The 15,569-nt window shown below is 38.7% G+C and overlaps 1 protein-coding gene across 1 annotated transcript; it reads right to left on the bottom strand.

Moving 5' to 3' along the window:
• Nucleotides 1-4,064: 4,064 nt before the first annotated feature.
• On the bottom strand, nucleotides 4,065-14,062 carry BLOC1S5 (biogenesis of lysosomal organelles complex 1 subunit 5). The gene is made up of 5 exons (XM_038129080.1): nucleotides 13,591-14,062; nucleotides 12,313-12,395; nucleotides 10,072-10,201; nucleotides 8,368-8,426; nucleotides 4,065-6,147 (listed from the first exon to the last, which is right to left on the bottom strand). The coding sequence occupies exons 1-5, from the start codon at nucleotides 13,907-13,909 to the stop codon at nucleotides 5,968-5,970; spliced, it is 771 nt and encodes a 256-aa protein (XP_037985008.1). The 5' UTR covers nucleotides 13,910-14,062; the 3' UTR covers nucleotides 4,065-5,967.
• Nucleotides 14,063-15,569: the final 1,507 nt, after the last annotated feature.

Here is a 15,569-nt window from a genome sequence, read left to right as displayed (position 1 = left end):
CTGATGTAGTGGGCTGCATTGTCCATTTTTCCTCCCCACCTCAACATCTAGCTAAGATACAGAAGTCAATAATTAGACAGTTTTATTACATAATATTCTATCTGCTTGTGGATGTTTTAAAGGAAGTCACATTTGCTGTACCATCTGCAAGTCACAGTTGCAAGAACGTTTCAAAACACAATGCATCCTGGTCTCCCCAGATTTATTATTTTTTAGTACACGTGTATATATTTTGAGATTCGGTGTTTTGGTTATTTGAGTCTTTTTACAACCAGAGATGGTAGCCAGTGATTAGGCCCACTTGTCCTGGATACATGGGTACACAAAACGGTGTTAAATAAAATGGGAGAAAGGTGCTGTCCCCTACACTAGGTATCTGCGCAGTATTTGTATTCTGTACAAGGTGTCCCAGACAACAAATTCATCACATTGGCTGATAAAATGAGCATCTCTAAGCTTGCTCAAGACACAAATAGCACAGTCCCATTAGCTTCAAGTACTTTGTGATTCCAGAAAATTTTTCCACTCTGGCAATGTATTGCAGACTGCTCATTCTAAAAAAGAAAATTGAATGCTTAGGACTTTGAGAGCTTGATAGTTAACCCCTCCTTAGGATTCCAAAAGCTAATTTGTTGTTTGAAACTAAGCTTCTATCTAGGCCTACTACGGTAATTCTACCTTACAATTTTGAACATTCATTGTTTAGTAAATAAACCGTGCTCAATTTTCTTTCAAATCAGTACATTGGAAGGATGCACAGTATTTCCTATTTATGTAATTCAGCTTAGAAGGTTTCTAGTTGACATAGTAAATATTGGAACATATTTAGAGCCATCTGGAGAGGGGATTTTCAGGAACCGGAATTTATTTAATGAGGGCTAAAAACATCTGGAAAGGACAAACTTGTGTCCACTCATAAAGGACTTCCTATGACCTCAAGCAATCCTGAACTAAATTTCCCAGGGCTAAAGCTACTGAAAAGTGCTGTGCATATTCCAGAATATGTCTTAGCAAGAGGTGTTTTTGCATATCCTAGTTTGGGAAAGCACTGACTAGGGACCACCCCACAAGCCTTCCAAATCAAGATGGCAAATTTATTTCATAATTACTTTAAAGACAAGTAAAAATGCTTATCCAGTTCCTGCAACATGTCCTGCAGCAAGAACAAAGGTTTGGGTTTTTTTCCAGATTAAAGAATATTGGGACCATATGTCATGAAATGCTGGATAAATTTATAGATTATGTCCATCTCAAAATGTTAGCAATGAGTACCAAGCAAAAGCCATAAATAGTACTTTGGTTCCCACTAAATTCCATTACATCACATTTAATGCAATGTCTGATAAAAAACCAAAACTAATAATAAAAATACTTACATACTCAATTGCAGGTCTCCTTGTATATACCCAGTGAGTCATTAGTGGGGAAGACTGAGGAAATGCAAGGTTTTATTTTAAATTACAGTTTTAACATACAGATTGTCCACCCTTCAGTACAGTTGTCTCAAAAGCTTATCTTGAAAGGGTTGTCTTTTTCTTCACCACCTAAGAAATTATGTTAAATAAAAATCTGAACCATCTATGCTCTGATTTGGCCCAGACTAAGCATAGAAGGTGGCAGACTGAAACTTAGCTGGATAGCTCTACATGATTTCTAGTTAGGAAGTACAAGCCTGAGCCCAAATTTTCAAATCTCCAATTTTACACCCTAGCAGGATTTCTGCAAGATTTTCTTCTTTCTAATGCTCACAAGTGTCTTGAGTAAATTTTTCCTACTTTGCTTATTGCTTATATATGAAACCACCAAGGTACTGCATGCAAAACTGCCCACTCTGCAGAACTGGAAGGAACATGGATATGGAGTAAAGTATTCTTACAGGATTTCTTTTGACCCCTAGAAAACTCCCTTCGTTAATTGCTTCAAAATAGACTTGGATGCTTTTGACTTCTGCCTTCTCTTTTAAATGTCTACATTATTTGGATTTTTGAACAATCTTTGACTATTAAACTATTTATGAAAGTTGTGGTAATCATTAACATCCTACTACAGCTGCTGCAATTCCATCTTCCTGCAAATTCTGCTGCACCTTGACACACAGACCAGAAGCCTGGCCAAGAGCACTGAGCTCTTTAATACTTTGAGAAGTCCATTTCATTATAAGCAATTAAATCGACTGGTCTGTTTTAAAAATGTGCGAAACAGTGACTTGGTTCAAAAATTGTATTTGCAGAATATCCCATTTCCTTTTTATGGCACAACCTCCTTCAATAAGCCAAAATTTTTGCATCAAATCTTCAGAAAACCTGATCCACTAAAACCAACACCAGTGTTAGAATGCAGCTCTTGGAAGTTTTAATTTACAACATTTGAGTCTGAGATTATAATACATTTTAATTAGAATGCAAAAGAACTGCAGACAACATTGTTCACATCAGCACATGTTACACAAGTAACTTTAAGAGTGTCCTATTCTATTGGGGCAAATGCCACTGGTAAGTAGCGTCACTTTATATTATAAAGTATACAGCTTCATCCATCAAATGTCTTTTACTTACACAGAACACTGTGTTACAACTGAACAGCAGCACTTGTGTTTCACACCTCGTATAAAACCAGGCTTCCTCATGCTCCTTCTCCAGACTACACTGACACCTGCTGGGGAACTTCTGTCAGACTGTATTCAGCATTTTTCAACTCAGCAGCGAACTGATTTAATTTACTGCCTGATTATGCCATGTTATGCTGTATAGTTTGACTTCTGAAAAAAACCCCACAATTTTTGAGGAAAGATCTAACAAGCCAAAATTATCAGAGAAGATGTGATGTTCTAGCTGTAACGATCTAACTTTTCTTTAAAATGTATTACCTAGTGTCACCATGGAAAGAAGCAGAGGAAGAACATACGAATCAGCATCCTCCCTCGTTCCTAGAAATAAAACAATGTGGTAGGCCTTAGATATAAAACATTCCACAAAGAACAGCTCTTAGGTCCGTTGTTAACATAAGGCAGTTAAAAAAAACCCCAACTCTTAAATACCTCTTCATTTCCTCAATTTGTTATTGCTCCTAAGCAGGGGCAGATTTCATACAGCAGTTCCAAGGAAGACACCAGCTTCTTGCTATGTGTTCGTTAGAGAAAGACTAAGAAAATATTCCAGTGGTTACACGACACCCAACCCCACTTTCAGTTCCAAAGAACATTTCAGCAAAATAAGCAGCACTAATAGTTAAACAAAAAAGTTATACACATAGTCTGGTATGAAAAGGACTGCAAAACTCACCTTTCATACTAGAAGTTAACTTCATATTGAGGACCTTTTTAAACTCTTATTGGAATCCAATGCAAACTTCTATCAGGTTTAAGAGAGATTAAATAAATCCTCAAGATTTTTAAAGCTATGGAATTCAGTCATGTAAAACTGCAAGTATAAGGTGAAACACTTCCTTCATGCATCAATGGCATAAACCAAATATTAAACTATTGATTTTTCTATCTCCCAAATAGTTGAGACTGTAAATAACAAAAACTTGAATTTTGCAAAGAAAGTTGCACTGTGGAAAACTCTTGTGTTCAGACAGACCATAGTCCCACTTTGATAAAAAAATTCTGAAGACAGAAATCTTTATCAGTCACACATACTGAGATAGTATTGGACACATCAGGTATTGGTTGAGATTTTCTAAAGCATTTGGACAGGAAAAAAGGTTTTCCTACAAATGTTGACAAGTGTCTTCAAAGATGATTAAGCTTTTCCAAACACCTACAGCATATCATGCAAAAAAAAAAAAAAAAAAAAAAAAAAAGTGAAAGTTACCAAATGAAATTATTTCAGGAACAGATATTTTTAATTTAGTCCCCACAATGAATAACATTGATCAAGAGGTAGACAGATTTTCAAGAAGTCTTCAAATGAAGTGTTTTGAAGTGTCTTCTTCATTTGAAGTGTTTTCAAATGATCTCTAGCATAAAAGATTCTTCAGCATAAAACATTCTGAAAGGGGAACTAATTTTCAGCGTTAGTACTTAATAAGCTTTCAAAAAAATCAGGAGCATACATCCCAGGTTTTGTAAATACCACTTTATTTTCCAGTGAATATCCAAATGTAACACTTGCATCATTGCTTATGAGCCACCAAATTGATGAAATACTAAAACTTACAGCTCCAGTGCACAGTTAATTAGATATCTAAATCTTAATAAAAATTATCAGTGCAAAAATAAAAATTAATTCAGTATGCAGTTAAATGCATTTTTTTAGAAAGATATTTGGGCTTTGAGCACATATACATCAAATAATCTGGTAAGAGAAGCCACTTCCAGTCTGTGCTCCAAACAAAACTATTCCACACCCAATTCTAAAGACAGACAAGAACTAATTTTTTCTTTTAAAATGAAAAGTCTGAGCTTAGTTACAACATTCATCACGGATACACAAGAGAAATATTACAGAAGTCACTGTCTATTCAGATAGGGGTTGTTCAAAAAAGAGGCTTTCCTATTTTTCATGTGTGGGATCCTTTTGAGACATCTATGTTTTTTCCATTCAGAACAGAGAATTAACAACATTCCAGCGTGCTCCAGTGTTGGCAAATCCTCTTTTCAGTCCAGATACACAATGATGATTGATGAAGCTGTTGGGCCCACGGTAGCAGGCAGAGCAGCTTGGCAGGAATTCAATGTTATTGAAAGAAATCTCAAATACTTATTCCATCTCCTCTACTAACTTTAATCACACTATCAACATGCTGCCAGGAATGGAGCCTTGAAACCAAGCCATAAACTTACACAAGCAACCCTTGTTGGTATATTACTGCTGCAATACAGGTAAAGCGTAAATTCTGTTTATTTGTACCTGTTTCCATTCTACATTGGACACCAGCTAAATTATGGAAAGATATTTCCTGCGCTAACGGTTAGCTTGCAGCAAATTTCATTAAGGTACTATGTCTCATTTTCCTTGGTTAATGAACTGATTGAGTTAACTTCTTCAGTTACACTGCCGGTAACTGCAAGTTTGGGATCAAGGAAAGCAGTGCAGGAACGTATTTCACATACACTGTAAAAGTTGGTAAGAAAGCAGATCAGTACTACAGGATTTAACCACTAATCTGCTCATTTGTTACGCTGATAAAGAAACAAAAATCTTACCTCAATTGCTTCATAAAGTTCTGACAAGCTTATCCTAAGTAAACCAACAGCATGCCAAATATTTAAGGTAAAACTGTACTAGCTACAAAGCTAATACAAAGACTGATATGCTTCTCATGATCACTTTTTTAGTATTTTGGCTTTGCTTAGAACAATAAAAGAGACACCTGAGACATTTACAGGGAGGAAAAAAAAAAGAATTGTTGACCAAGCTTACCTTACAATTTTTATGTTAACAAAAACCATTCAAATTGCAACTCGGCTTCATAATACTGAACATACAACCCAAAGGTTTGAATTACAATTGGATTTAAAACTCTGTTGAGATCTTTCACTGGTCAATCTTCAAAGTAAAATATTCCAAAAGACAAGTTTATTTTCTTGAAATCTACAAGCAGAATATAGCTTTCCCAGTGAATTCTCAGCTAACTATGGCTGGAATCTATTAACCTACTTTTTGAGAAAGGGCTGTGGCTGCACACCAGGATAGCTGATATTACATTAGTCTCTGTTTTCCCAAATGATACGATACTCGGCCGATGGGAGAGAACTCCAGTTCGCAACTCCCTGAGCTTGATGTAGTCACACAGTTTTCAGTTCCACCTTCCAAAAAACAAGAAATAGAAAGAAATGCTGGCATTCCGCCTGCCCTGAACCAAAAAAGCATAGATAGGCACTTAAGTTGAAAGTATGCAAACCTTTTCTTCCCATACCAAGGAAGTTCTCCTTTTTCTATCAGCTTCAACTTTCCAAAAGAACCTCAATTTAAGTCAGAAGCAACTGAGCATGGCACAAATCCAGCATTATTGAAAAAGGTCTTAAAAAGAAGCGTATTTGGCCAGTTCCTTCTCCATCTCAGAATACTGCTCTTTGAGGCGCTCCATAGCTTTTCTGTGCTCTTCGTCCACCTCTGCACGTTTGTTCTGCTGTTCTTTCATGAACTCCTCCCAGTGAGCAATGCACTTCTCCTCACGAGCCATCACCTTGTCTGCCTGAAGCTGACAGGAGGAAAATACAAAGCTCTTAAAAATCATTTCCATAGTAAAACAAGGAGGTTAATGAGAGCTAAATAGTGTTTAAGTATCTGGAAACTAGCACAAAAACATATGGAAAGGAGAAACTAAAAAGAAAACATTTATTTTTGTATAGCCAATCCAAAACAAGTGTAAAATGTCTGCAATATTAATGTGATTGTATTAGCAATGATGCTATTTCTATAAAATACAATAACAGAGATATTAAATGCTTTGAAACTGGCAGCTAGTGTTTCTGCTTTAGCCAGCTAGCTCTCACTGTGATTAATGTCTTCCTTTACAAATAAGTTATTTTTCCCCTCATATTTTCCTACTGCTTGGCTTCTGCTAAGTCTAATTTCATTCACTATCTTATCTTGAAAAAAAAAAAAAGGTCTAGATATCTAGAAAAAGAAATCATACACACATCCAATGCACATGACAAAACACAATGTAATTCTGTGGATTGCTTGCAAGCTGTATTGACAGTCTGACCCCCTTATTACAAGTGCAGAAGCCAAAATAAACCCAGGCAGTTGTTCTTCCATTTGCTCCATCTCCCAGCAAAACAGGATTAATCCTTCTTTTTTTAGCTACTCTCCTTTTCAGTATATCAGCAATGACTGTTTCTTATGCGCGGCATTTTTGTCAACTAAAGGCACAGGGAACCCATTTACGTGCTCTTAAAGACTCTCTGCTGCTCTTCAAGATGACACAGCAGGGGCTAAATACACCACTTTTTTCAGTGCAGCTTTTGATACACTTTAACAACATTATGCCCAGATCAATTTTGTTTGCACTCAATACAGTAACATCTCCTGACAAGCTACACCAGTGCACACTAACAGTTTGACAGGTACACTACTTTGTATTCAACAGGTTTTGAAACACTGAACTTTTGAAACATTTGAAACTTTTTGACACAATTACACATCATCTACCCAAACCCAACACTACTTTCTGCCAAATCTCATTATTTCTTCAAAACACATATTTCAGAAAAGGAAAAGGTATTTCTCCTCAAGCGGCTGCACTACAATGACAACTTTTACCTATATTTTTTAAAAAGTTACCTACATGTTACTACTCCCATTTGGAAAGTTTCAAGCCAGAAAGTTGTACTATGCAAATTTTAAGAAATGCTATGAATCCTGGATACCTGTAACTACTCTTCCACTACATATTAAAAATAAAAAAAAAAGAGTGGAAACATACAGATAATATTTTCAAAAAAGAACAGTCACTATTCTTACTAAGTCATTGTTTATTTTCTAAGTTATAAATTTCTTAATAAAGTTTTACTTCAAATGAACAGTAGCAGAACTGCACCTCTCTGAGTATCTACTCTAGTGTGAGACACAAGCAAACTCTGTCAGTGCTCAGACGTGTGCTGTTTACCCAGTACCAGTATTCAATTGCAACTGGACTGCCCATCTTCATCAGTTGCAAAAAAGGAAAGAAAAACATGACTATCAGCTTACATCCATGAATGCACAGCCTGTTTTGCATGATGGCCATGGAAACATCTTTGGTTTTTCCTGAACTAAATTATAATCAACAGCATTTTGCAAGTAAGGAGATAACACAGGAATACAATAAAGAAGTAGGATTGGAAATATGTGAAACTAATTTCATGTATAATTTTCCAGGTTTTGGATTCAAAGCACATGTATTTCAAATAAGCAAAGTGTAGCCAACTGAAAAGGTTCCAATGATTCGCATGTTCCTATAATATACCTCTTCATTAAATAACCCATCCACAAGTGAAAAAAAACCACTTCCTTTTCAACAGCAATATATATAATATGGTCAATGTTCTCAGCTAACTAGGAAAGATTTACATTTCCATTCTGGTAGGTTAGTAGGTGTTTTTTGTTCCACAGAAAATAAGCTTTTTTATATTTAAGCTTTCCCTGTATGTGACAAATGTTATAGTCTGAGCTAGGAGGAAAAATAAAGCAAAGGAAATTAAAAAAAAATTAGTTTCCATATATCAGGAGATTGTAGAAAGAGTTAGCTAGATCAGATAACTTTGCAGTGAAGATTTTATAAGTGCAGAAATCACCCCAAAATAAGTTTTACTGCCAGTATATAAGGTATAGAAAAATATGTTTTTAAGTTTTGCTATACTGAAGGCAGACAAACTTGCTGTGAAGCGCAAGACTCTTAGATCACAAAATAAAAATCTATCCATCCATCCTTTACCTTTCTCGCTTCAGACTCCCTCTCTTGGAGTCTATGGATCATAGCATTGGCAGCTTGCACTGAAACAACAAATTGCAGTAGATCAGTCTGCTGTTGGAAACCAAAGAAACTTGCCTGAAAGGGATTTAGAAGATTCAGGTTGTTGCAAGGTGAAAATTACATTCCACTGTGTCACTTAACTCTGCCCAAGAGTCACCTGTACTCGCAGAAAATGCTTTACATGTACAACTTTAACACTTATAAAAGTAAGCAGGCTTACTGCAGAGTTCAACCTTTGTATGTTCTAGAAGCCAAAAGCAGGGAGGCAGTGAGGTCCCCTTGCGCCCACACTCTTAGTGTTGCTGATGAGCTGGAGTGCACTACTCAACACCTCAGAAGACATCAAGAACCACTCTCAAGTCAGTAAGTAGAAACAGGTGAACAAACTCTAACTCTTGAGTTAGTTGAGGGCTTTTTTTTTTATTTTTTCCCCCATCAGCTGTGTATAGACTCCACATATGCAACATCTTTATGCTGAAGTCCATCTCTTCTCTCCCAGACTAAGCCTGGGAAAACTGGTCAATGGAAATAGGAGCTGTATTCCTATGCACTTCTCCCCCCTCAAGTTATTTAACACAGAATTAAATACTCTAATTTCTCAAGCAGCAAATGGATGCAGTCCTGGACAACTAACTCAAGCTGCTGCTGCTCCAGAGGTCCCTTCCCACCTCAGCTATTCTGGGATTCTATTGCTGAAAATGTACTGCACAACTGGCCATTAGAAAGTCAGGGAGCAGCATTGAAGGTTCACCCCAGTTAGATGGTATTAGGATGCCTTTTAAGTTTCAATGTTTTCCTGCAATCCTTTTGGTGTGGAAAGCACCATCTACCATTTGCTAGTCTGCATATGCCAGATGCCATATAAATAAGTTATAGGAAATTAAATGCTTATACAACATGCCACACGAATTGTAACAAAACCCACAGTGGCATGTTTCAACTGCATAAATGTGGCAGTTAAAGCTGTGTACCTACACTCTCTTAGTATCTCTTTTGAAGAAGCCATCCTACTAAATGAGTAAGGGAAAAAAAGCACATTTAAAAATTAGTACAAATTTCAAACATTCTTTCAAAATCTGAGCAGTAAAGAAATATATCAATAAGGACGAAACTAAGATTAGCATGCAATTACTATTACTTCCCAATTTGTGACTGAATAATAATAATAATAATAATAATAATAATAATAATAATAATAATAATAATAATAATAATAATCTCATAGCTATACAGCAGAAAGTTTTGTTTTATGGGATTTAAGGGAGACAGTATTATGCACTCTTGTGGGAAAATGAAGAAACTTGAAGTTCACATCACAGCATGGTTGCACCAAACCAGGAAACTAAAATTTTGTCCATGGCTTTAGCCAATGTGGAACACTGTTTCCAAGTGAATAGGAAAAGAATGAACTGAAACAGCTTCTACTTAAATCAACAAAAAACTCTAATGTAACCTTAACAAGAGCTGATTGGCTGGACTACTAAGAATCAAAAAACATCCCTGTTGTTTCCTTTTCAAAGTTGCACAGAAGTGAGAACAAAGCACATAAAGAATAGTAAATTACACAAGAGTGGTAACTTTTTGACAGATCATATTTTGAATCCAAACTACCTAAATTACTCCTCAAAATGATGCATCAAGAGCAATAAGAAGCAACCTGCTTACATCTCTTGAAGGTTTCACTCAAATTGTCTTGCATTGCTTGCTCACACTTCGGAAGAACACGTTCATTTGTTTCAAAGATTGTATTTTTGAGATTTTCAAGTACTCGCAGTTCTCGGAGGCCACGTTTTTCCTGCCACAAAAATGAAAGAAAGTGAGTGGCTATCAAGGAATTCCACTTCACAAATTAGAGATGGTTTCCCAGTTGATAAACTAATAGCTTTATCCCAAAGACTAGACCATTGCCTACTGAAGTGTTACTCTACTTATTTAACAACACGGATAAAATTGCCTAAAAAAGAGAGCAATGCTCCATTCTTCACATTAAAATACAAAAATCCTCTGAATGACTCCTCTGGCCCTTGTGAGAAAAGACAGTATTAACTATTGACACACTGTGGGGGAAAACGTCCTGTTTTGTATAGATAATTTACAGCATCTCTAAAATAACAGAGAGCAACAGAGCTTGAAATCATTTCATTTTTATAACTCAGCTGGTTACTGAGAAATAACATAGTAGTGATTCTGCCTGCTTCATGTCTGAGCCTCCACATTTAGTATGGCAGGAGGTGAAAACAACGCAAGTAAAATTGTTTTAACTGAAGTAAAGCAAGGAAGTTGACTAAACAATAATATAACAGAGCTGACTAAAGAGGAAGCTCTTCTAGATCACTACTCACCATGATTAATTACAAGTACAGCAAGATCTTGTTTTATTGTTTACATTTAAAAAATAATCTATTTTTCTGAAGCCACAGCACTATTGCCACTCTGAATTTCACCAGCATTTTACTTTAGATAAAAACTCTACATAAACAAAAAATACTTTATCTATGAAGTGGGACAGGGATCACCTCACCCGTTTTAAAACTTCAGAAACAGAGCACAGGAAAGCAAAACTCCTTAATTAAACAGGCTCCAGATTTCCTGAGTGCAAATCTCCGTTCCTTGCACACTAGGTGCTAGTCATTGAAAAAATAAGCACATATCTCAAAAGTTAGAAACAAGTGGAATTTTTGGGTACTGGTGGTCCTAAGCCCACTTAAAAGAAATTCTGAATTGCAAATGCAATTCTACTTTGCTATTTTCCCCTATAAAAGTAGAAACTAGTAACTAAATTTCGAAAAATTATCTAAGACCATATCAAATTTGTCTAAGAAACAGAACAAGACTTCAGGTGAAGCAAGACAAATACATGAATTATCAGCCTAGAGATGTAAGTTCTAATTTTGTCCAGGAGTTTAATATTTTCCCTCCTATGGAATGACATTTAAAATGACTTACTGTATCCTATAGCTTAGTTAGGGAAAGCAGAGAAAAGAAATAACTTGTGACTCTCAAGCCCATATGACACAGATCTGATGAGAATTTATTTAATATCCACATTTTGCTAAATATGCAGAAACAAAATAGACCTTCCTGAAATATAAGGTACAATCTAGGCGGGGGGAGGGGGGTTGAGGGGGAAATACATTTTAACATCATTCAAATCAGGTCTGCATACTGGAATTTTGAGGTGTAGCAGCATTTTCAGTTACATTTTTAAATTCTACATTCTGTTAGAAAGAAAATCTATAGAGAAACAGCCTTTTGCTGACATAGGATTCAAATTTTCTAAACTTTTGCTGCCATCTTGTGGAAACGAAATTATATTCTCCAGGCAAAGTTGTACATAAACACTTTCAGTAGAACACTAGACATTCAGTACTTTAGCTTTACTTGCAGCCAATCAAATAACAGTTATGGAATTCTTAATGATTTTATTACTTTGCACAAAGTGTTCCTCTTCTCTTCCAGTAGTATGAATTTCTCTTGTGTAATGAAAAAAAAAATATACATAACTGTGCTAACTGAATCCAGCTGAGGCATAAAGTAGCTTCTCAAACAGATGTAAACCCACACTAGCCAGCAATACTTTCCTTAAACCAACCAGATTTCTCTAAGACATCAGGACTATATTATTCTCCAACATCAATATTCTTGCCAGTCTTCTGCAGGAAAAAAAATAAACCCAAAAAACCCACATGTTCTTTTCAAACGTTTTAAAATTACTAAAATTACTAAATTACTGCCTTGTGTGCTAAAGATGCAGACATATACTACGTGTGCACTATTTTTGGAAAAGAAAAATCCATGTCAAGCCATTTTGAAGAAATTTATGTACCTACTATGATATCTAAAAAGATGCTAAAGCTGTTCAAAGTTTCAGACTCTGCCAGCATCCAATAAGATACAAATACTTACTTCAAATTCTTTAACAAAGTAACGTATTTCTCCCTGAATTACTGGTCGGTGATCCAGCAGTCTTGAATAGACTTCCCCAACATCTAGAAGATTAATGAAAGCCAGAATTTTAGTTTTTCTCTCACACCAGACAACACAACACAGGCAGCACACTTTACCTCAGCGTGAGGAAGGACTACTGCTCACCAAGTACATACAAAAGAGCACCAGAACAGAATTTGTAGGGTAACCTATGCACCCAGCAAACCGCCAGCTTAGATAAAACACAACAAACCAGTATTCCAGATGCCAAAGACATCTTTCTGTGAAGGTGAACACTCACCTCTGTGGCTCAGCACCCTTTGTCTCAAACCTCTTTCTCTTCAGTACAGCTTCCATATCTGATTTTTAGCACTGGTAAAAGACCAGAACTAAACACTGCAGCTTAACAGAGATCCACAGAGTAAGTGTGGGAGTCTTCTGCAGCAAGAGACAAGAGGAGTCCCCACTACAAAGGAAAACTGTCAGCATTTTCTTGTATTCTAGGGCCAGACTTGAAACTGAGTCTTGGAAAAGAGTATTTACTATTTCAATATATGTGGAGAAACAGGCTCGCCTGTCACAAAGAAAAAGCCTGCTAAATTGAAAAGCACTGGGAGAGCATAGCAAATACTGTTTCAAGAAATATACAATGCAGTCCCAAAAAAAGGCTTTCAGGTGGCACTGCCATCTAAAGGATGCGTTCTCTTGCCCCAACTGATGGGCCTGCCCTGTGGCTCTACTGTATCCACCTGTGTTTGTTCAACACCCTGAATCCCACCACGTTCAAAACGGCGCAGAACGATTATTTAGAAGTTCGGGAAAGTCATGATTGCAGTAAATAATGCATGGGCTGAGCCACCACCCAGTCCAAACGGTTCTGAGCGCGGATTAACCACGACAAAACTCGGGTGAACAAGACCAAAAGTAAGAACTTCCCAGGAAACTCCATGGCCGTGGCAAGGGCCTCGGTGGCCGACTCGGCTCCCCGAAAAAAAAGCCACAGAGACACCTTGGTTTCCAGTTCTGAGAGACGAGAGCCAGCTAAGCCTCCCAGGCGTCCAGCTTTAAACCTCTGCACACGCCGCCGGACCTCGGAGGGCTGGAGGGCGCTGGAATCCCGGAGAGAGCTGCACCGGTCCTGGGAGGTCCCGGGACACTGCGGCAGCTCCCGGGGCCCCTGGGCCGTCTCTCCGCCGCTGCCGCGGAGTTACCCAGCGGGCTCGGCACCTCCGGGGGCCCGCACCGCTCCCGCCTTACCCTTTATGATGGGCTGAATCGGGGACCCGGCGGCCGGAGAGTCCCGTCTCCTGTCGGCGGGCGGCGGGGACGCGGGGCCGGCCCCGCTCATGGCGCTCGGCGGCCGGCGGGCAGCGCAGCCCGGGCCGCCCCGGCCCTCGCCCGGCCTCCCTCCCGCAGCGCTTCCGCCGGGCCCGGGGCCGCGCCGTGAGGTCATCGCAGCGCGCCGGCCGCGGCGGCGGGAACCGCCCCCAAGGAGCTCCGAGCCGTCCCGAACCTGCGGCCCCTGTAGGGATAGAGACACGCTCGGGTCCGGAGAAGGGCCGGCACTGGAGGACATGTCCTGGGAAGAACGGCTTGAGGGAGCTGCGGGGGTTTAGCGTGAGGCAGAGGAGGCTCAGGAGAGACCTCACTGCTCTCCACAAATGCCTGGAAGGAGGGTGTAGCCGGGGGTTCGGGCTCTTCTCCCAGGTAACCAGCGACAGGACAGGAGGACATGGCCTCAGGGTGTGTCTGGGGATGTTCAGGTTGGACATCAGGAGGAATTTCTCCACAGAAAGGGTGATTAGACACTGCAATGGGCTGCCCGGGGAGGTGGTGGAGTCACCATTCCTGGAGGTGTTTAAGGAAAGATTGCACATGGCGCTTGGTTTACTTGGCATGGTGGTGTTTAGTCATAGGTAGGATTAGATGATCTCAGAGGTTTTTTCCAATCTAATTGATTCCTCTGATTCAGTAATTATAGTAAGAGACATACATTAACCCAGTTTGCTTCTAGGTGCAGCAAACATGAATAACAACTGTTGGACACACAGGCTACAAATAAACAAAAACCAACCAACCAAATAAAAAAGAGCAGCAGACTCCTTTTACAACTGTTAAAAAAAGAGCAAAAAGTGATGTAAAATCCCTGTACATTTCTTTTAAAATAATTTTAGAGTACAAGAGAGGCTCTCAGTATGAGAAAGAGATGGAGCTCCTGGAGGAGGTCCAGTGGAGAGCTACAAAACTGCTTAGGGGACTAGAGCATTTCTTACAATGAAAGGCTGAGGGAACTGGGCTTGTTCAGCCCTGAGAAGAAACATCTGAGAGGAGACCTTATCAGTATCTATCAGTATCTGAAGGGAGGGTAACAAGAGGATGGAGCCAGGCTCTTCTTGGTGCCTATTGCCAAGCAATAGAACAAGAGGCAACGGGCAGAAACTGATGCACAGGAAATTCCACCTGAAAATGAGGAAGTTCTTTACTGTGCAGGTGACTGAGCACTGGAACAGATTGCTTGGAGAGGTTGTGGAGTCTCCCTCCCTGGAGGGAGGTAAGTACTCCAGATACTTCTGGATGCAATCTTGTACCAAGTGCTCTGGGATGACTCTGCTTGAGCGGGGAGGCTGGACCAGATGAGCCACTGTGGTCTCTTCCAGCCTGACCCATCCTGTGATTCTGTGAGAGCATTAGGATATTTTCAATATATTTCCCCTCCCTCTTGGCCACTTATAAATTACAGTAAATTAACTTCTGTTTGTGACATTTTTCTTCCTGCTATCAATAAACTATAATTTCTAGAACAGGTTGATTCTATTTAGGCCATTGCATCTAAGTTTGTTTCTTCTTTTACACATTTTTTTTTTTAATCTACAATACACATCACACTTCTCAGCATCATTGTATGGTCAGTAAAGAATAAATTGGACCACAAACTCTGCTACAGCTACTGCAGCCTTCAGTGTCCTGAAGGCTTCCTTCCTACCTGGAATACCAAAAACGCACCAATTTAGCTGGAACAATTACTAGTTTATTAGCAGAAAACAGGAGTTGTATGTATTCTTTGTTAGAAATTAGTTCTGCCCATGTTCTACTCTGCATAGCTTTTATAAGTGGGAGCAATTGTGTGGCTCAGGAAAAAGGGGGACTTTTTAAAAGCTATTTGGACTGACACAAAAAATGATTCTATTATTAAATCCTGTGCCACATCATAAATGCTTGGAAACTGCTCATGGAAA

This window comes from Motacilla alba, chromosome 2 (genome assembly GCF_015832195.1).
Source record: "Motacilla alba alba isolate MOTALB_02 chromosome 2, Motacilla_alba_V1.0_pri, whole genome shotgun sequence".
NCBI classification, from domain to species: Eukaryota; Metazoa; Chordata; class Aves; order Passeriformes; family Motacillidae; genus Motacilla; species Motacilla alba.
The sequence above is the reverse complement of the archived record's forward strand: the minus strand, read 5'-3'. Positions and strand labels throughout refer to the sequence as shown.